Source organism: Epinephelus fuscoguttatus, linkage group LG16 (assembly GCF_011397635.1).
Source record: "Epinephelus fuscoguttatus linkage group LG16, E.fuscoguttatus.final_Chr_v1".
Classification (NCBI taxonomy): Eukaryota; Metazoa; Chordata; class Actinopteri; order Perciformes; family Serranidae; genus Epinephelus; species Epinephelus fuscoguttatus.
In genome coordinates, this window is record NC_064767.1 from 7,088,138 (window position 1) to 7,110,089 (window position 21,952).

The 21,952-nt window shown below is 42.3% G+C and overlaps 2 protein-coding genes across 4 annotated transcripts in view; one reads left to right on the plus strand and one right to left on the minus strand.

Annotated features, from left to right (window-relative positions):
• The window catches only part of akt3a (v-akt murine thymoma viral oncogene homolog 3a), a 72,437-nt gene extending 67,840 nt beyond the window's left edge, over positions 1-4,597 (plus strand). For all 3 annotated transcript variants that reach the window (XM_049600114.1, XM_049600111.1, XM_049600110.1), the window contains exon 14: positions 1,122-4,597. In XM_049600114.1, coding sequence (XP_049456071.1) covers positions 1,122-1,207 — 86 coding nt within the window. In that variant the 3' untranslated portion in view covers positions 1,208-4,597. The remainder of the gene's footprint in view (positions 1-1,121) is intronic.
• Positions 4,598-9,966: 5,369 nt separating this feature from the next.
• The window catches only part of sdccag8 (SHH signaling and ciliogenesis regulator sdccag8), a 55,798-nt gene continuing 43,812 nt past the window's right edge, over positions 9,967-21,952 (minus strand). Inside the window, exons 17-18 of the mRNA XM_049600109.1 lie at positions 10,590-10,716; positions 9,967-10,301 (exon numbers count right to left, since the gene is read on the minus strand). Coding sequence (XP_049456066.1) covers positions 10,263-10,301; positions 10,590-10,716 — 166 coding nt within the window. The 3' untranslated portion in view covers positions 9,967-10,262. The remainder of the gene's footprint in view (positions 10,302-10,589; positions 10,717-21,952) is intronic.

Below are 21,952 nucleotides of genomic sequence, written 5' to 3' on the forward strand. Positions count from 1 at the left end.
TGTAACAGCTCGAATTCGGCCAGCACAATCCCCACAGCACTGGTGTCACAGTGGGCAGCGCTGGGTCTAACCAGTTAGCTGATCCAACAGGAGGTTGAGGCTATCTGGATCCTCGGAGATGGAGAGATGGAGTTTGCACTGGCTGGATTCAGGTTGCTGTGGCTGCTGACTGGGGGTCCGTCTCAGGAGATGCTGCCTGCAGCCTGCGAGGTGGTCTGTAGTGGATTCGAGGCTCTGGCTAACGTTAGCAACAAAAATGTGAACTTGAAACCACGGTCATGAGCCTTTAGCTCAGTTTAGCAGAAGGCTAAAATACATTAGCAACAATTTCTGTTCATCTATAAAACACCTTGCAGCTTTCGACACATCTTTTCTTTTGTCACCCTGATGAAGGCTGTGTGCCACAACGCGTGGGTGCATTTTATCTTTTACAATGTATTAGCCACTTCAAATAAAGGCTTTTTAATATTTGGACCTCAAGAGTGCCTTGGTCACCTCCTTTTATTGCCACATCTTTTCTTTCGTTTATTTTTAGACTCTCTTCTAGACTTTATTTTTTGGGTTGCTTTGCTTTGTAGGCACGATTTTGAAACATAATTTTATATACTTAGCAATTGTTTTAATCATTCAAATTTGGCTGGATGGTTAATAAAATTTTTCTGTGGTGTGAAAAACACATCACACATATTTATTTTTGCTTTACCCGGACTTTAAGAGTCTTCTTTCAATAAGTCCATCTTCCTTTTTGAGTTGCCTCGCAGTGTAGGCAGTTGTAGCCAAATGCTGGAATAGCAACTTTCTCCGTAGGATTCTCCGGCATGGAAAAAGGCTTTCACCAAAGGGACGCATACATGCATCTGCATTTGCAGAACAGCCAATAGGAAGGCCTTCTCTCTGAAATGACCTGTGATTGACTAAAGTGTCCTGTGACAGGTTAAATTTTCAGAGCCAAGAGGAGGTGCAGAAGTCTGGTTTTCTCCCAGACCACTTGAATTACAATGTGGTCAAAATTTAGTATGCTATTTCTGCCCAATGACGCTATAATAAAATTAAACTGCCTCCCCGAGCTTTAATTGTAACTAATCAAGTCATTAACCACCTCTGAATCCTTCTGTCTTTAGTTGACGAGGACGGGATGGACTGTCTGGACAACGAGAGGAGACCGCACTTCCCACAGTTCTCCTACTCTGCCAGTGGGCGGGAATGAACTGTCCATCACGGTGACATCATCACAGCTGGTCTCTGAGGTCATCATTGTGGGACAAAAAGACCCACAGCTTTGGACCGAACCAGAAAGACTTGAAGGATTTTGCCCTTCTCTTCCTCCTCCTCCTCCTCTCTTTTTCACCTCTCCAAAAGAAGCAGTCTTTTTTTTTGTGAATCCCTTTTCAGAGAGAACTCACAGGCAAAAATTACTTTGTAATCCTGCACTGCAACCCTGAGCTGTGATGTGATCAGTTACTATGTAATGTCCCTTTAATGACAGGAGCATCACCGGTGGCCTGCTGTGCTTTGACATGTGTCGGTCCTGCCAAACTCTGAAACGTGTCTGATCAAGTTAGACCGCTGATGCATTTTTAAGGAGACGTTTTTGTGGCTTCTTATCTGTAACACGGAGATATAGCATTTTAAGTCATTCAAACCTAAACTGCCGTTACCGGTTGTATCTCAGGCTTTTGCAAACAGACAGATCCTCTCACGCTCAGAGAGACACTCGGGTCTGGTTTCAAATCCTCACCTAAATAATTCTGGGATTGATTGAGACTGCCTGGCAGTGAGGGAGCAGTTGTCATCGTGTGAGCAGAGTCTTACACAGCTCATGTTGTCGAGCAGGATTTGACTCAGGTTTTGCTCGGTGCAATTCATTATTGTTGTTGCTGCTATATCAACTCCTACCACAACTACTACAGGTACTGCTACTCTTACAACAACTCCTATACTGCTACTAAAACCCGGTGCTACACTTCGAGCTTAATGCTGCAGATCATTACACAGGCGCCAGCAACACATCACCTGTATTAACGTCTATGCTTGTACAGCTGCAGAACAGGTGTTGCTCCTAACGTACTGCTATTACACATCAACTCTGTAGATTCAGACGATGATAGGATGTCATGTGTGTGTGTGAGTGTGTGAGTGTGAGTGTGAGGTATTGGTTTGTGTTAAAGAACGCACCTCAAAGCACAGCAGTTCAGAAGGATGAAGCTCCAAAACCATGAGCTTTACCATGTTACCCACAATGCAGTGTAAGGTGGTTTATACATCCATCACCGAGGAGGTGAAAATGAGAGGAAATGGTTGGTTTGAATGCCCCCCCCCTCCCCCCGACGTTTTTTAAATTTATTTCTCAACTAAAAGTCCCTGAGTTTAAATCTCTTCTGTCCCAAAAGGGAAAACAAAAGCGAAACGGTACTTTTGTGTTGATAATGAAGCTTTACTGTGACATGCTTGTGTCACAGCGTTGGGAACCACACGGCTGTACCTCTCTGTCTCTGTGCAGGAAAGGGAATCTGCAGCAGGTTCACCACAGAGTGCAAAGAGAAGTCCAGGATGGCAGGTTGGGCATTGTTGATAAGAAGAGAGAGTAAGTACAGGTGAAAAAGCTCCAAGAATGATTAAATATTTATAATGTGATAATTTATTTGTAACGATGAGTGAGGTGACAGCTGATTTCCTGTTACTGTCAGATTTTCTTTCTTTCTTTTTTTTTTTTTTTTTAAAGACATTATGGTCTATGAGGAGGTACGCATCGACAGTTATGGTTTACACCAATCACAGCGATGGCTATAATATATATATGTTCTATTTATTGTTCTACTCATCGGTTTTATATTTAACTTTTTCTATTGTTATTACATTATTCTTGAAAAAAAAATATTTCTTAGGGCTGAGAGAAAAAAAAATGGCACCTCAAGAAACAACAATGGCTGAAGAATGTAGGAGGGAAAGCAGATAGCCTTCCTGCTCCATTGTTTATTTTAATGTCTTTGTGTTGTTTTGTGACCAAAATGTGACAGCGGAGAGGTGACGGGACGCATCAAGGACAGATGACAGTTTATTCTGAGGTTGAATGAAAAAAACAGAAAGATATTCATTTTAATTTATTTCATCACCTTTTCTTTTTTAAGTTGATCCAAATCATCCCTCAGGTAGAGTTGGGTCGGTCCGGGCTGGTGTACGAGCTTAAACCTGTTATGCAAACTGGCTGAACTGGTATTTGTCGTTATGACAGGCGCTGGTAAATTAAAAAGGAGCCTACATCAGTGGCATGTGCTGACGGCGACACAGCGCTGAATCCAACTTGTACTGCATTAGTAGTCAGCAACATAACAACATGATTAATATATTTGCTTGGAAACAAACGGCAACATGAAGGAGGCCACATTTCAGTAGAGGTGGGAGGGGTGAGAACGGTTTTACGTTGTTTGTTTATTAGAAAGCTTGTGTTTTTTGTGTGGTGAGACAAGATGGCAGAGTTAGTCTCTGAAGAAAACTAAACCTGCACCAGTATGGCATCATTTTGGATCTGAAACTGGCGCAAAATCTGGACCCTGTGGCTGGACCAGTTGGGAACCACTGGGCTTTGCTGTGTCATTTCCAGTAAATATCACAATATAAAACATGTTTTCTCTTAAAAAATACAAACTCTCTCCCATCTTTTAAGTGGTTATATCTCCAGGAGTGAATTAACAGATTTAGTGTGAACAGAGTGCCCGATGTTAAGCGATGCTCGGCAATAGACGGATGTTTGTTTGCTGTTAGGACACAGTGTCGTTGTGTTTCATTCGGGAGCAGCTGCTGACTCCTAGTGTTAAAATCCAGTACACCAGTCTGGCTTAACTTCAAACCAGTTTAAAATTTTAATATCTGCCCAACCCTACCCACAGGTGTTGCTATAAAGCAGGGCTATTCAATTACAAATTTAACTGTGCCTGATTTTTAAACCAGAAAATATCGGGGGGGGGCACAATTTCAGCAGCGAGCACACACCTCACCTCCTGATGTTTCCCTTACAGGTCAGATACACAGAAAATAGTTTCATACAGTCTATAGCAGCAACAGTCAAAGTCACTATATAAACTCAATAATATCTGACTGGAAACAAATCTAACACGTCAATAAAATAAATATTCCTCCTGGCATCACAATACTGAGTGAAAAAAGTCACGTTATCTAAACATGAAGACAACAAACATCAGTATCAGTCATTCATCCTGCTGTCTGTCCCCCCTCTACTGAGGAGACTCACTGTCTGCAGGTCGGCTGCCTCAGGTGCATGATTGAAACAGTCCAGCCAAAACCAAGCATAGAAGCAAACTCTCATTTAAAGACATACCATACTATGACTACAACATGGACTTCCTTTGTTTATTTTCTTAATGCTTTGTCTAAAGGAGCAAGAGAAAATCATCAAGGAGGCACATTCAGGTGTCTCCAGTTTGTTAGCTCAGGGAGATAGAGGTCCAGTTTGAAGGTCAGAGGATCAGGGTTCAATTCTCAGGTGAACAGTCAGTCTGTTTACAAGCTGATGTCTGAAGGAGAAAGTTATAATGTCTAAGAAACACAGACAAAGTGTCTCTGGCCTGGTAGCTCAGGCTGTTAGAGGGCTTTTTTAAAGTCCTTAGGTTGAATGTTCGATCCTAGTCCATGGCAGCTGAATTTTAAAGGCTCCGTGAAACACAACAGAAGCGTGAGATGGAATAGCTCAGGCTGTTAAAGAGTTGCTTGGGAATTCTGTGGTCGGGTGTTCGATCCTTTTCCAGGGCAGGTGAATTTTAAAGTCCAACACCCAAATAAAAAGGTTGGTGGTGAAGATTGGAGTCCCTGGATGATGGCATCCCCACTTTGGCCTGGCGTCCTGGCTGCCCCTTGCCGTAGCATAGTCATGTGGTAGCACTGGATGTGAACCCCAGTCTCCCGCACTTAAGCCAGTAGCCTTAACCACTGAGTTATCCTGCTGCTACACATATACACTATTCTCCAGGCGCATTTTTTTTTTTTTGGGCGTTGGACTTTAGAATTCACCTGCCCTGGGTGATGATCAAACCTCCGACCTCAGAATTCCCAAGCAGCTTTTTAACAGCCTGAGCTATTCCACCTCACACTTCCATTGTGTTTCACAGAGCCTTTCACTCCATCCTCTGGACAGCACCCATTAAAATTCAGCTGCCCTGGACTAGGATCGAACATTCAACCTAAGGACTTCCAACCAGCCCTCTAACAGCCTAAGCTTAACTTTCTCCTTCAGACATCAGCTTGCAAAACTCTCTGACTGTTCACCTGAGAACTGAACCCTGATCCTCTGACCTTCAAACCGTTCTTCTATCCCATGGAGCTAATGAACTGGAGACACATGAGCTCTCTTTGTTTAAGATTTTCAGTCTCTCTTTTGGACAAATGCATTCAAAAGTCAGCTGTTAAGGTGTCCTATTAGGAGGGATTGATTGGGGACAGCTGTTCAGAAGGCTGTCTCTCTGCTTTCAAGACATAGGCTTGAACTCTATTAACCTATCAACATCATCATCATAAGGATGTTTTCAATCTTGACTTGTCATGAGGGGGACATGAATACCAGTATTACATTTAATGGCAGTCCACGCAGTACATGGAAATATACAGAGAAAAATCACACACTTCATTTGCACAGAGGCATTCAAAATTCACCGAGCATCACTTAGTATTGAACCCACAACATCAGGATCTCTAAACAGTCCTCTAACACTGTGAGCTATTGAAGTAGACAGCTGTTCTGTCTTTCCTCTGAGTGTTGTGGCTTAAAACACATTAGACTGTTAGACTGAACACTCTGCAAGGCAGTTTGTTATTTTCTTGCTAGCTACGTCTGCCCAAAAAACAAGTCCTTCAACAATCCCTGCTCGGGCAACTCAGAGGTTGCTGCTGGGCCTGCTAATTGAATAGGCCTGCTCTAAAGGCTCTTCTCACCTGATTGCACATTGACTCAAATGTTCCTCATATTTAATGTTACCCCAGGTGTGTGTTGGTGAAGGCAGTTCAGAGAGAAAGAAGAAGTGGAAGTTGAGCAGAAAGGAAACAAGTGCAGCACAGCAGTCTGAATGTAAAGCGGTGATGTGTAAGTGCTACTGTTCATTGTAAGTGTGTCGAGACAGAGCGGAGGAGAAAGTGGAATGACAGTGTTTGGATATGTTTGTAAGGTCAGACAGTTCTTAGAAAGAGTGTGGATGCTCAGAGTCACGCTCTTCTGTCCTTTATGTGCACCGTCACCTCTCCAGTCTGGACTTTGTTTGTTTGCGTCATCATGTCTTCCAGTCTGACCAACAAGATTTAAAATCCCCTCAATTTCTCTGTCTTCAAACGCCAGTAAGCCTTATGGTTTAGCTCAGAAAAAAATTGACATCCAGCACTTCAGAGTCCCAAAAAAAAGATGAACCAGATGTGAGGAAATATATTTTTTAAAAAATTTTTAAATTTCGTCTTAAAACCACATGGAAGACATCACCTTGAATATCTGGATGATTAAAAAGAGAGCACCAGGGGATGTGCTCTCTTGAGGCGTAGAAAACTATTCCAATATATTTATTATTTGAATGTTTTTATTATTATCATTGATGGATAACTTGAATTTCTTTTCTATTTAATTTATTTGATGTCATTTTGTTTGGGAGTTTAGCAGTGAGGGGGCGTAGTCGTGTTTCACTCTGCAGTTTAAGTCTTCAGAGATTTTGTTCTAAAAAATAAATGCCTCCTTTTTTTTCTTTACAGATATCTCTTATACGACACATTACCTGTTTTTCCGCTGCTCTTAAGTCCATATGCTTTACTCTTGCACATCCATTAAATTGCTACTAGCTGGCAAAGGCGCTTTATGGCAGAAAGTAGAAAAGGATGGCGCTGGCCTGCATGCTGTAGTCCTCTGTCCGCACTACCAGTCCTGAGTCAAAGTGGCACTCAGAACTCTTATGAAAAATACTTCTCTGTGATCGATTGAGCCTGTCTGGCACAGCTGAAGCAGCCGAAAAAGTTCAAAATGAGAACAGTTCCCACCCAGCTGGCACCGTCGACAGGCTCAAGCAAACGCTCCCAAGTATTTGGAAGGATTTCAGCTTTGATTTGACCCAGGTCTGTGAGCGACTGAGGAGTTCTAGCTGTATGCGCACGCTTACCGCCAAAAACATTAGAAACCAGAGTTCATAAAATACCGCTTTGTAGCTTTGGCCACAGCACTTTCACATCCATCACTTTTTATATGATTCAGAGGAATCTGATTCAGCCCTGCTTTAAAGGAAGATTTTTAGCTTCTTTTTTTTTTTTTTTTTTTAATGTTTTTAAGAAAATGAGGATTTTTAAAGCACATCTCCCCTCCACATACAACCGATAGCTTTCATGTTGCTCTGATGTCTGGAGTTGGCAGGACCTGGGTGATTGTGTCCCACAGAGACGAGTCAGTGCTGCCACTGCAGAATCACGCTCAGTGGAAATGTTCAGTAAATTGGTCAGTCTTCATAACGTTTGGAAAAATCCACAGATGTCACTGACTTCTTCTCCTCGTCTGTTTTGAGAAGTTTTCCCTCCGTCGAGCCTCAACTCTCCTCGTTTAATCCTCGACTTTATTTACTGGCAGCAGTGACGCCAGACGCTGATTCTAAGGTCAGAGATCATAAAAAAATAAATGTTTTCCTCCAGCTACTGTACGTGGAGAAGGTGGAGCTTAGTAATCCTCTTCATCAGTGTGGGTTTTCCCTTAAAGACTATGAATCAGTTGTGGGCACATCAGTAATTTCTTAAACTGGACGCTGAAAGTCAGTTTAAGCCTCCTCACAGCGTTACTGGTGCCCTCGACTGGTGTGAGTCGACAGTATGAGATATCTGACGCTGCACTGACAGTGTCCACTCTTAAAGCTGCTGCTGTTTCTACTGTACATCTATCACACAACAGATCTGACTCCAGTAGTATTTGAATATGTTAAATCCTTTCAAAGACCTCAGCTGCTCTGTATTGATCTCGCACGTTGTTAATGAAGCGACGGCGTCAGCCAGAAATCACAAACCGCACTCAGCGTGGCGTTTAATGCAGATAATAAGTAAATGGCTCCAGTGTTTGGAAGGATTTCTGACAGTATTTGACCTCGTGTCTGCGACAGAACTCCTCCCCTCTCCTCTTTCTCTGGTACTAGTCTACTATCATCATGATTATTAACATGAACAAGCATGAGATGCATTTATTTATAAACAGCAAACAAAAAACGGCAACATGTACAAATATTACAAAGTGTAACTGAGTTTTCATTTCATGTCCATGTCCATCTACTGTAGCTTTACAGCTGTGTGAGACATTTGTGGACAGCTGCCAGCTGTTCTCAGAGCGGGCCACGTTTCCCCCGAAAAACACTGTAATACTGAGGTCAGCTCTGCTCGCTGACACGTCAGCGGAGCAGAGGTGACGCTGACTCTGAGACAGTCGAGTGTCGGGAAACTCAGCAGATCGATCAAACAGCCTTTTTCTGTCCCTCATGCTGTCAGGATACAGTGCTGCTGGCCGGTGAGGCCGCCAGGATGTGAAAACAACAAATTACCATCAACATGAAGCTGTTTTTTACACTGTACATCCTTAGTATTTTTACACATAAAATGTATATGATAGGGATGCACATTATTTTCCTTCTTACAGACAGCTTCAATAAAGCACTATGTCAATCTGCTGCCTCCGTGTCGACTTGTATTTGCTTTGTGGCTACAAATGCTAGTTATTTTCTGAACTTTCACATTAATTAAAAAATAAAAATTAAACTAGAAATACTGAGTCTCATGTAAGAACAGGTTTGTTCTTAAGGGGCTTGTATGAGAACTCTCTATATTCAGTAATTTTCTTCATATTTTGAATTTTCTCTTAAGCACAAACACAATTTACAAGTGGTCCAGACCTGCTGTAAGAGTCATGTGCAGTAAGTCTGCTGTCATCCAAATCCAAATTTCCACTCCTGGATTGCATATTTAATTACTTTGAAGCAATTTGGAGTTAAAAAAAACTGATGTAAATTACTCTTGTGTTGAAATTCTGTTTGACCCTGCAGTTCAAGCTGTAATATAACTCTAAATCATTAAGATAAATTGGGTATTTATGCTACTGTATAACAATGCCACATCAGTATGAACAATATGATCTTACAGTCACTGATCACCTTGCTGTGGTGAAATGTTTTTCATATTAAACCATTTTTTTATTTCAGTGACAGGACGGCCCTCGGGTGACACATCATTAATGGCTGTCATTTATTCCTATTCCTTGGCTTTAGCAGATGCTCTTAAAAATTATGGATGTTTGTTATGCCAGTTTACGATTTCCATAAGATTCCATAAGATTCATGTCAAGCAGTTAATTTTTATAGAAGTTCTTTGGATTTATAAAACCAGGTTGTCGACTACCCACTTAAGCTAACATAAGTTGGCTGTTGAGATCGCACATACAAATATAAATGGTTAAACTTCTACACATTGTTAGATCAGTTGATTTCATTTTACTGAAACCATGAGCACCAGAGAAGACCGTGAGTCATTTAGATTTACCGGCATGACGAAAAAACAAGTGGTGACTCCCTTCCTCTGAAGCTGTCATAAGGTCAAAATATGTGTCCACTCCTCGATTACCCAGGAAGTTATTTATATTTCTTTAGTCCGTACGGGCCCACTGATCAAAAGAATCAAATATAGTTGTACGGTATCATGAATGTGCACTTACTTAGGTGGCATTCATTGTCTTTGCATATTTCATTTACAGTTAGGAGCGCTTACTGAATCTGACGTGGCACACTCATGAGCGCCTACCCTACAAAAAAATCAGCTTAAGATAAGAATACGTTCTCGCGTGAGGCCCATTGTTCAGTCTTTGGAGCTATGACTTAACTTCCCAAAAATGTGTTTTGGAAAAAAAAGGAGCAGAAAATCTAGAAAATGTTTATAAATCATAATTTAGCACATTTCAAAAGCTCGTTAATGCACCAGTGATTTTGTTTATTTAATCTGTAAAAAATGTACAAACATTTAAAAAAAAAAGGCTGAACACAACGTCCTCGTACCTCTAACCTCTCAGTATATCACAGTAACAGTCTGTCGCCAAATGTGAAATACGAACTGTAAACCTGATCATCAGTTCTGGTAACAAAACATTTGTGTGCGCAGTGACCCTTAATTTAAAAAGGATGAACACACCTGTAAACCTGTAAATAACAGTTTGATATGATCTTCTCAACAGGAGACGTCTGACTTCAGATCCAGACCGGATGGACTCACGTGGACAGAGTATCGACTTGTCTCATGTTCGGGAGCTAAAAAGACACACACACACACACACACACACAACATTCAATAAGACACACGTTATCTCTCTGAGCAGAATATAGACAACATGTTTTCAGAACCAGACAGAATCATTAGTCATGACGGGACGAACGTCTTCTTACTGATTTTGTTTTAGTAAACTGACAACTATAACGTGCACCTGGAGAGAAAAGACACCATCACAAATTCATTTAGAAACACAACAGTGAGTCACACACTCTGCTGTGTGTGTGTGTGTGTGTGTGTGTGTGAGACACAAGAGTGTGTGTGTTTACCTCCATGTGTAGGCTCTGCATCTCCTCGGTGAGTGTGTTTCTCTCCTGCATCAGCTGGTTCTGTTTGGCCAGCAGCTCACACACCTGCTGGGCGCTGCTCTGACAGTGACGGTCCAACTGCTGCAGCCTGCAACACACACACACACACACACACACACACACACACACACAATATTGACTGAAAGTGTGTGAGAGGAACGTACCCTCCTGGCTGATATAAAACCAAATGTTGTAAATATTGAAAGAGAGCTGGATTCACAAAGAGCTTTTTTAAATATCACTGGACTTTGTGTTGATCAAGTAATCAACACTGTTTACACGAGTCTGACAGCGGTGTAAGTTTTATAATTAGAGATTGTGCAGACAAGGAGGTGAATCAGGAGCTGGAAAATAGTGACGCACTCACCTGATAAACTTCATTTATATCCAACAATACTGACTGAAATGAATGAGTCAGATCATTGAGTAATCTGCTAATGATTTTCTCAATAGCACACTGAATCATTTTGTCTATAAAATGTCACCCAGTGGTAAAAAAAAATGTCAGGTAAAGTCTCCAAATATCTTGTTTATTCCAATCAACAGTCATGAACTCAAAGATATTCAGTTTACACTTATGTAAGAGGGGAAAAATGATCAAATCGTCACATTTGAGAACCTAGAACCAGCTAATGTTTGACGTTTTTCTAAAATAATCACTCTACTATAAAAATAGTTGCTTATTTATTCTTTATCGACTAACTTAAGTATTGACTACAGTGTGTAGGCTTTGTGAAGATGCTAAATGCAGACCTGCCAACCTGTACACATTTTGCGTACCAGGCACGCATTTTGACATCAAAGTACGCTGGTACGATTTGATGCTCTAAAAGTACGCGTATCACTCGATCGCACATTTCGCCGGTTTCAGTGTATTTGTCTATGCAAGATGTTACTCAAGTTGATACCCGGTGAATATAGGTGCGTAGGCGGAACGAAAAGATTTCGGCCAATCAGATTGCTGCATATTGCCCCCCCGCCCCCCCACCCTCCCATCCACGGCTGACTAAGAAAGATGCGCTTGATTCAGTTCCATCCAGTTAGACAGTACACTGTCGCCCTCACCGTCAAGATAGATGGACCCTCTTCGCCCACACCTCTGGGTAGTCCTCAGTGATGACTCTATCAATTCAAACAACGCTGACAGGTAAAATGACGTAAGAAATGCAAAAACTGAGAGCTTTGAGAGCTTCTGTCTGTAAGCAGTTAGCTTCTGTCTGTAAACAGTTAACTTTAGCTTGTGTCTATTAGAGCTAGCTTCTATCTTAGCAGTTAGCTTCTGTCTGAAAAACAAAAGCAAAAAAGTGCCGCCGTGTCCGCATATGTTCATGACCACGCACAAGTGTCTGGTAAGGTGGTACTCATAACCTTTCTTCAAGGTTGGCAGGTCTGTAAATGTATGAAGTAATTCCATAGTCCAGGCAATGTGACAGCTACAAGTCTCCTTTTGGCCTCAAAGGAAAAAAGCAAGACTTGCTGCTAAAACAAAAACCCAATTTTAACTTCATTTTTTTTCACCAGTTGCTGAATGTGAAGCGTAAAAGAAAGACAACTGTTACAATTATAATTTAAATACACTTGTAATGAGATACAGTCTCAATCTCAGAGCCCTGAAAAAATATAATAGTGGGAAGAATCAGTGGCTTTTATTTAGCATTTGAAAACACAAGTTTTGTTGTGTCAGTTTTAATAAGTTTTAAATCACACAAGGTAAGTTGTTCAGAATTAAAAGCAAGTCGTAGCTGACAAAGAGCATGGTTTGGTGTAGACGCAGAGCAGCCACTGTATCAACGGCATAAAGCTCGAAATTTGCATTGGAAATATTTCAACCAAGACTGTTCAGGGTTCAACACTAAGTTTTTTTTTCACTTGCCCGGTCGGGCAAGTTGGTCAGAGATGTACTTGCCCAAAGTCAGTTTTTACTTGCCCTATAAAAATTGTTTAATTTAAGCGGCTATCAATTAACAAAGACTGCAGTTATTTTTATGTTATGTAATCTTTATTCACACTGTATTTATTAATTAAAACAACATGTCATGCATTGTAGCTTAATTCCTACACAAAAAGGGCTTAAAGTGAAAAATTTGTCAATCGTTCTCCGTCTATAATTTTGCGCCCTACTTGAGCCATGCCCACCTCTATTTATTTTTCACCCCTCTCTCCAGTTCTGCTGTATTAACACCGGGTTTAATATATTTTGCTTCCATCTCTCTGCCCTGCTCTACTGTACTTCGACGCTACTTAGCTCTCTCTCTACTCTACCAGTAGACTACCACATCCACCTGTTGCACAAAACGCACACAGCAGTGTTTCCCCTAGGATGGAGTTGTAGCAGCGGAGGTGAAGCACACGCATGAAAAATAATTTTCACATGCGTGAAACTTTTTTGTATGCTTGCAAAGCACAGCCTGCTGGGATGTTTCTGTGTATCTACTGGCACCAGAAGGGCTCTTTAGGACTAAGTACATACAGTACATGTGTGCACAGCATGAGCAGGTGAAATGTCTGTCTAGCTTACATATGAGGAGTCTCAAGATTTAGGAACATACAATTTTATTGAATATAATAAAAGTAAAAAGTCACTTGACATGCTGCTGTTTTGTGCTATGACCTATTTAAGTGCTGGAAGTTGTTATTTACGTGACAACGCCTGAACGCAACACAAGCTCAGCATGAGTGCCGTGCTATGCTGCTCGGAGTGCAGCATGTTTGTCTGTGCGTAACAGCAGTCTGTCGATGGTTATTTACACACTGTCCATTTCAATAACTTTGTCAGCTGACAAACTGCACCGGGCTCGGGGTCAGGTTTGGTCAGGAAAATGCGGCCCAAGCCGCTCTAGCGTGCTCACCTGTGTGTGTGGCGGAACTCCGCCATGCGCGATACAGAGAGCAGAGGAGAATTGTTAACGCGTGACCATGTAGAGACAGAAATGACACGATGACATAACATGATAAATAGTATATTGTTCTGTTATTATATGAAGCGTCCGTCGTGCAAAATAATATCAATGGGGGCTGCGGGCACGACATTGTTACACAGCGTGTGCCTGTGACTTCAGGCAGAGAGACCGCTGCATCAGAGCAGAAGGAACACATTTTAAAATACATTTATTTTATCAATTTGTTATTAACTTTTACTATTTTCAGCAACTTGCCCAATTGGGCAAATGAGTTGTTAGTTTACATGCCCCGACCTTGAGTTTTACTTGCCCCAGGCAAGCAGGCAATCATTATTGTTGAGCCCTGCTGTTGATATATATATAATGAATAGGAGTGGACCCAGGACCAATCCCTGGGGCACACCCTGGGATAACGGTGCTAGGAGAGATACCTTCTGTCTGCACTCACTGAGATCTGAGAGATAATTGAAGCTTCATCAATTAAAGGGAACAAAAATAATTGTGTTAGTGTGTCTCTACTGAAAAGCACATGTGGCACATGGTTTTCACTGGTTGGATTTTTGGAAAAATACTGATCAGGTTAAACAAGCACCGTGCTGCAGGGCAGTTCCATATTTCATACTATATAATCTGAAATTTTCCAAAGTAACTACATTTCTTATAGGATGTAGAACTTTCTGGATGGCACCACTTTCATGTTTCAACCATGGACTGTTTTTTGTGGGGAGCCGGAAGTGATCATATTTGGATGAAAGTGTGAAGCTGCAGAGGAGCGAGGGGTGGATCTGACTGAGAACCTGAGAACACATCTGACAGGTCGCAGTGGTGGCGACTTGTCAATCAGAAGGTAGCCACGCCCTAAAGTATACCCTGCTGCTAAATGGGACCATAATTTACAAATTGAACATCATGATGTATTGATGAAGCCTTGAAAATATCAACTGTGACCATAAACTGAGGAAATAAATCGTATAAGAAGTGAGAGGTCATTTTCTCATAGACTTTTTGTACAACCAGACTTGCTTTTGCAACCACTGGAGTCGCCCCCTGCTGGCTGTTGGAAAGAGGCACTTTAAGGCACTTCTGCACTGGCTTCACTTTTCAGACCCGGAGGCTACGTCCAATTATTTAAACAGTCTGTGGTTTTATCAGTGTCGAGCCAATTTGAGCTCACATCAGCAGTGGTGTTAGAGGAACGCAGATCCTTAAGTAAAAGTACCAAAACAGCTACCTTAAGAAAAAAAAATCCTTTAAAAGTAAAAGCCTGTATCACCTGGTGGGTCAAATGGCTCAATGTTATATTATATCAGCATGTTGTCTTGATGTTGTCTTGATGAAACAGCAGGTTAACAGTCTGGTGAGAAAGTTGTGTAGATATGAAGCAAAGTGTTGATCATTACTGGGACGTCCCAATTAGTGTGTCCCCTTTGACACAGCCGCTGCTGCAGACAATGAACTCTTTCATTGCACACTGGGAGTAGACACTGTCTGTGTGTGTGTGTGTGTGTATGTGTGTGTGTGTGTGTGTGTGTGTGTGTTGGGAGGTGGTGTTTTCCAGCTGGGGTTTGGGGGTACGGGTGTATGAATAGTGAGTGTGTTGACTGTGTTTGGGGGTGGAGGTGGAATGTCTGTTAAGATATTTCCCACCAGCAGCCCATTATTTCATCCATTCATCCATTCAGTCAGTCAGTCAGTCAGTCAGTCAGTCAGTCATCCCCTCCTCTAGTGTAGCATTCACACACACTCTCTCTCTCACACAGCTCAACCTGCTACACACTGATAATCAGCGATTTTACACTGTGGTAACAAAACTTAAACTTGAGTAAAGAATCTGCATCTCACAAACATGTTACAGTTCACTATAGTGTGTCAGTGGTTCCCAATACGCTCGAGGGGTCACAATAGAAGTTTGAGGAGTAAAGGGATAATTAATAAAGTTATATTTATGAGATGGAGGAGAGTTTGACCTCTTCATGCCCTCTAAAAACAAGAAAATTAAACGTTCTGAGAGGTGAACATATCTCAGAGAATTCGCAAGTCAAGAGGTCCTTAGAAAATCATAAACCAAGACACTTTGAAAACCACAAGAGAGTAGTCATCTTTCACTTCGTCCGTCACCGTTTCACCAAGTTCAGAAGTCGACAAGTAAAGCAGGAATGATGCGTGCTATGAAGAAGAGGAAGAGAGTAGGAGGAGGAGGATGAAGAGAGATGAAAGTGTCTCGGGGCAGAGAGAGACAGAGAGAGGTAGCTGGGGGGGAGACAGATGCCCCTGCCCTGCTGGTCATGTTGGCAGTGGCAGGGCTGCCTGTGTGTGACAGACGGGGGAGGCGAACATCCCAACTCTCCTCCACAATCTGCTCCCTGCTCTCCCCCTCACACTGTCCTCACTCTGCCCTGAAGGGTTTAATCCTGTCCCTCTTCATTAGGAGCTCCGCTCCTCCATCACTAACAACTTTCTCAACATCCTTTCACCATCAGTCCTCAGCAGCTATAACATGCCCTCCTTCATCCACCGCCGCCTTCTCCTCCATCCCGACTGACAGCCCGCTGGGCGCTTAATCTCAGACCTGGAGGCTGCGTCCAGTCCTGGAGGCCGAGGGCGCTGACTCCCCTCTCCGCCTGGTGTTCCTACAGCCGGCTGCCAAGCTGTCCTGACCAGCCACCCCCTCTCTCTCTCCCTCCTCCCACTCTTCCTCCTACGCCGTCACACAGCACGACACAGCAGGGCATCGCCACGTCACACAGCAACACACACACACACACACACACACACACACACAGACAGAGCCCCGCTGTGGTGAGCCAAGACACAAGATATAGACACAAGCGATGTGCCACACACAGAGTGCAGCACACACACACACACACACGCACACAGCAGAGGACCTAAAGGTCAGAAACAGAGCCTGTTGTTCTGAAGCTGTAAATGTTTGATGAGGGAAGTGTTGAGAACGTGTCGACTGAAGGCCTTCAGCTCCACACCACCAAACTAATCTGAGTCATGCTGAGAAAATGCCAGACCTTATCCAATCACAACCTCTGATCTTGGTACATGTAGATACACCGAATGCTTCAAAAACAGTCTGCGGAGAGAAAATACACAGCCGACTCTGCTTAAGACTTTGTGCTGATGACTGGCCAGCTCCGAAATCTACTCCAGGTTTGTAAAACAGGAGATATTGTTTGCCAAGAGGAGTTTTACACTTGTGGTGTGCTAGTAGAGATAAATGTGAAGATTTATTCATGTATCGCTTCAGAGTATGTGAAGCTATTTCTCTGAGTATTCACACTGTACATTTATGATCTGATCTTAAAATGACTTTAAAGCTTTCCTTCACCCACATTTACAAAACGTTTTCTAAATTACCCCTGGAAGTATTTAGCAATGCAGACAAACACACTAGAGCTCTGCTTCTCAAACTATGGTAGGTGTACAACCCGTGATATGTGAGCTCCCTCGACTGGTACGCGTAGGAATCCCTAAAATTTATATTTTGAAATAAGTTAATGAATCTAAATATTTAGAACATTATCAAAATATTACAACATTTCAAATGAAAATGCTGAAACTAGGAAATAACTGAAATTTAATTTGAAATAAGTTTTAACTTTCACCATTTCCCCAGCTGCTAACATACATCACGTTCATCATAGCGCTCATTTATGATTAGTTACAAGCTAAACTGCTAAGGCAAGATAGTAAGCACAGGTTCTAGAGGTACTGAGACACATGCAAGGTCACAATGACCCTGACCTTTGACCTTCAAAATCCATTTGAGGAAGTTTGCTCAAGGTGTTCTCAAGATACTGGACGGATGGGGTCACAGTGACCTTTGACCAACAAATTGTAATTTGTTCATTGTTGTGTCCAAGAAATTCCCTCAGGATGTTCTAGAGATATCTCATTCACAAATGTGGGATGGACAGATAGACGGATGGACAGACAACCCGAAAGCATAAAACCTCTGGCCAAGGCTATCCCCAGTGCAGAGGCATAAAACACAGTGTAACATGGCAATAAAACTCACTCACTGTGTACATTTAGTCACTGCTGCTTAAAATATGATGATGAAGTTTGATGATGTGTCTTTTATCGTTTACATGTGAACTAAGTCCAGCTAAAGATGCACGTTTCTTTGGATTAGATTTAAATCTATGTATCTGTAGCAGTGAGGTAACTCAGTGTGACAAACAGATCTTGTAATACCTGAAGTCCCTCGTTCAACACCGAACCCTGAACTAAAAGTCAGCATTTTGTACTTTGTTTATAATAAAATAAACTTATTCAGAAGTAGCTTTAAGTAGTGGTGTGGTGTAGCTTAATGAAATAAAATGATGCATCCTGGGAACACAAGTAAAAATATAAGGATAATGTGTGTGACACATGATCAAACCAATACAGCCCATAATCTAGGCACATAGAATTATATGTACAACTGCACAAAACCCTGTTGTACAATGGGGCATCACCTGAGTGAGCGCCACAAATACTGTTAACCTTCACAAACATTGCATCATAATGTTGGTAAAACAGATTTCTGTTGGAGAGTCTGAGGTGGAAAGTTTGATCCTAATCCAGAGCAGGTGAAATGAAAAGGTCCAATGCACCCGGAGAAGAGGTTCCACTGCGAAGGGTCCTTGGTGGCAAGGTGGGATTGACCATAGCAATAAGGTACTAATAGCTTGTAGTGTGGGTTCAAATCCTGCCCGTTGCTGGAACCTGGAGCAGTCCAAACAGTCCTGCAGCAGCAAGGTTGGGAGGGGGCTGTGTCTACAGAGGTACAGACAGGGAGTTATGCAACAAAAAAACAAAGCTGGCTGATAAACTGGAAATTCAAAGGGTGCGAAAATAAGAATAAAACCCTTTGCAAAAAGAATTTGGAGAGTTGCAACTAAAGTCAGAGAGCCCAAAAATATTTGAAGAGATGCAAAAACTAGAGAGTTGAACCCAATTACTTTTATTGTGCATCCTCTGAACCAAAATTAAAAAGTTAAGCAACTTTTGCCAAATGATTCAAATGATTATTGATTAAATGCATATTGAAACAGAAACGTTGAGCAGCTTCAAAGTAGTTTTGTAGCATCTTGTTGCTGCAGCTGTTGGAAGTCTCAAATAGTCTTATAACAATATTGCCTCTCTTTCTCGCCAAATTTTCTTCTTCTCTTTTTGCATCCTTTCAATTATTTTTCATTGCTTAGTTGCAGGTCTCCAGATTCTTTTTGCAAAGTTACTCACTGTTATTTTTGCACCTTTCCAATTTTCAGTTAAATATCAGCCAGCTTTTTTGTTGCATAACCTCTGTGAGACGCCAGGTGGTGTGCGGGTACTGACCCTGCAGGACTGTTTGGACCTCTCCAGGCTCCAGCAACAGGCAGGATTCAAACCCACACTCTGGGCCACTGGCACCTTATTAACACGGCAATCCCACCTCGCCACCAAGCACCCTCCCTTCACACTGGGACTTTTTCCCTGGGTGTATTGAACCTTTTCATTTGGGTGTTAGACCTGAAGAAGCATCAAACCTTCCACCTTAGACTCTCTAAGCAGCTCTTTAACAGCCTGAGCTATTGGGGTTCACATAACTGTGTTTTACGGAGCCTGTCACTCCCTCCTCACGACAGCAGCCTTTAAAATTCACTGAACCTCAATAAGGATCAAACCCAACACCTCAGGACCTCCAAACACTCTTCTAACAACCTGAACTATCAGTCCAGAGACACTTAATGTGTATACCATATAGCTTTTAACTTTTTCCTTCAGACATCAGCTTGCAAAACAGACTGAGTGTGATCATCTGAGAACTGAAACCTGCTCGTCCAACCTTTAAACCAGTCCTTTATCTAATGAGCTGGAGACACTTTAGGCCTCATCTTGCAGAATCTCTCTCAGTCCTTTAAATAAAGCATTAAAAAAATGAATGTGAATCATATGTAAAAAAAAAAAAAAAAAAAAAAAAAGCGAAACATTGTATAGTATGTCAAAGAAACTTGATGTTGTAATTTTATACAAAAGATTGCAGATTAAGAGCAAAGTCAGGTGACATGGTATAAAAAGTCCTTGAGGAACTGCAGATGTGGTGGATGAATGGTCAGTGCGTGGATTTAAGTGTTAAACTGAGTCATGTAAAACTGTCAAATTAAGTCACGTTAAATAAGTATTGTGTATCGAAAAACCCTCATAAAAAAAGTTGTAGTACAGTATGTCCACAAATGTCAAAAAAAATTCATTGTAATATGTCACAAAAAAATGTCACAGTATAGTGTGTCAAAAAAGTCAGAAAGCCCCTGTAGGATATCACATTCACAAGAATGAGACAGATGCGAGGTCACAGTCACCTTGACCTTTGATCATCAAAATCTAGTCATCTCATTGTTGAGTCTATTGGAGGAAATTCCCTTTAGGTGTTCTTGATTGCAGTCACAATAATGAGACGGATGTGAGGACACAGTGACCTCACAAATACCTTACATTCTGAGGTGTAAAAAGTTTGAGAACCGCTGCTCTGATGAATCCATGCAGCACCATAAATACAAGATACTGTATCATCAAAATCAAGGCAGAGGAAACTGAGATATCCTGACCTATAGTCCATAATACATATGTTTCCCATCATGCAACTTAAGACTGGTAAACATGCACATCTTTCAGTACTTTAACACCGGCCTTCTGTTAAGGCCGATGACATCATCAGAGTCATTTTTTCAGACTTGACAAACTAACTGTTTTCACCAGCATCACAGTTAATTGATTTCTCTTTATACGTTTTGTTTCCAGAGAGAAACTGAAGCACTATGAAGTTAAATTTCCAAAATACAATTATGTAGGAAGCAGAGCTGGTAAAAGCCAGCCAGCTCTCACACACAGCAGTGTGACAATGAGAGAGTTGAACAGGCAGCCAGCGAATCAGTCGGTCAGGTCGTGAACTGAGATGTTTAAAGCGGCTGCAGGTTGTAAGCTGGAGGTTTATGTAATGCAGTAAGTAAAGCTTTAACCCCTGGCACACACACACACACACACACACACACACACACACACACACACACACACAAACAACCACACACACACCCAGTTTGTCTGGCCAGAGCGCCGCCAACCTCTGGCCTTCTTATACAACACACACACTCTCTCTCTCTAATCCACCCCTTGTCTCACCTTGTACACCCCGCCTCAGAGGGGGGATGTGTGTAAGTGTGTGTGTGTGTGTGTGTATGTGAATGTGTGTGTGTGATTAAGGCAGCGCTCCTTCCAGCAGCTAAAGCAGCAAATCCAATAACTGGCCTCTATCGACTGGCACACTCATTAATTAGGGCTTAATACGGCTTAATGCTCGGGCACTGCCCTACACTAACCCACAAACACACACACATGCACACACACTGCAGGCTGGCTCGCCTCTGCCCGCTGCCTGGAACTGGTGAGAAAGGAAGGAAGCTTGGATAGATTCATGGATGGACTGATGGCTGAGACGGATAGATGGATGTTTAGGTGAAGAGGATCTGCAGGCGGTGAAAAATGAGGGCTGACAGTTTGTGGAGTTGCGTGACGGAGGCGGAGGAGGGACGGGGAAACAAAGAGGCTGAGGGCTCCAGCTCCAGCCGTCACCTCCCTGCCGCCTGCTGCTGGCCTGGCTGACGGGAGGGCTGTGGCGGCGGGGGGTTAGAGGAGGAGAGCCTCCCCCACTGACCTGGTGAAAGGACACCACCTGCTGGATCCCACACTTTACTGACACCCGTGCACGACGCCCACACTGAAACAATCCCTCCAAAAATACCTGAAAACAGCTTCCAGAGCAGTCGTGGTGGTAAGCGTGCATTTTGCTCTCCAGCAGACATAATAAAAGCAAGTTTTGCTGAGAGGCAGTTTGCAGTAATTTCCCCAGACAGCCCGATAATCAAACTCTGCTCACAATCTGCACCTCGAACCGCCGCGCTCTCTATTGACTGCTGCTACTAAGGAGATTAATTACAACACAGACACAGTTACCTCTCTGTGGTATACATCAGTCGTAGCCCACAGCTAGTGTCTAAACTCAGTTGTGTGTGTTTGTCTGTGTTTGCATATTTATTTACAGGTGGGAGCATATGTCCTAAAGGCACGGTCCAAAGGGAAAGTGCTAACGTCATGTTAGAGAAACACAGAGATGGTAATAGAAAAAAAAAAAGGAGATCTGGAGGCAGCGTTCAGGTCTGTCGTTCAGCAGCCCCACATGAATGCGTGCGTTTTTATTACTAAACAAATACGGTAGTGGAGATCGTGTCACTTGGAGAAAATATTTATTGGACAGTGCATACATTATCAAAACGACGCCACAGAGTAAACTAATGTCTCACTGCATATTCTGTGTGTAACTCCCGAAATAACCACTCAGTGTGGATCGCGCTGAGGGACGTTATATGATCTTCATTTGCCCTAAAAATACAG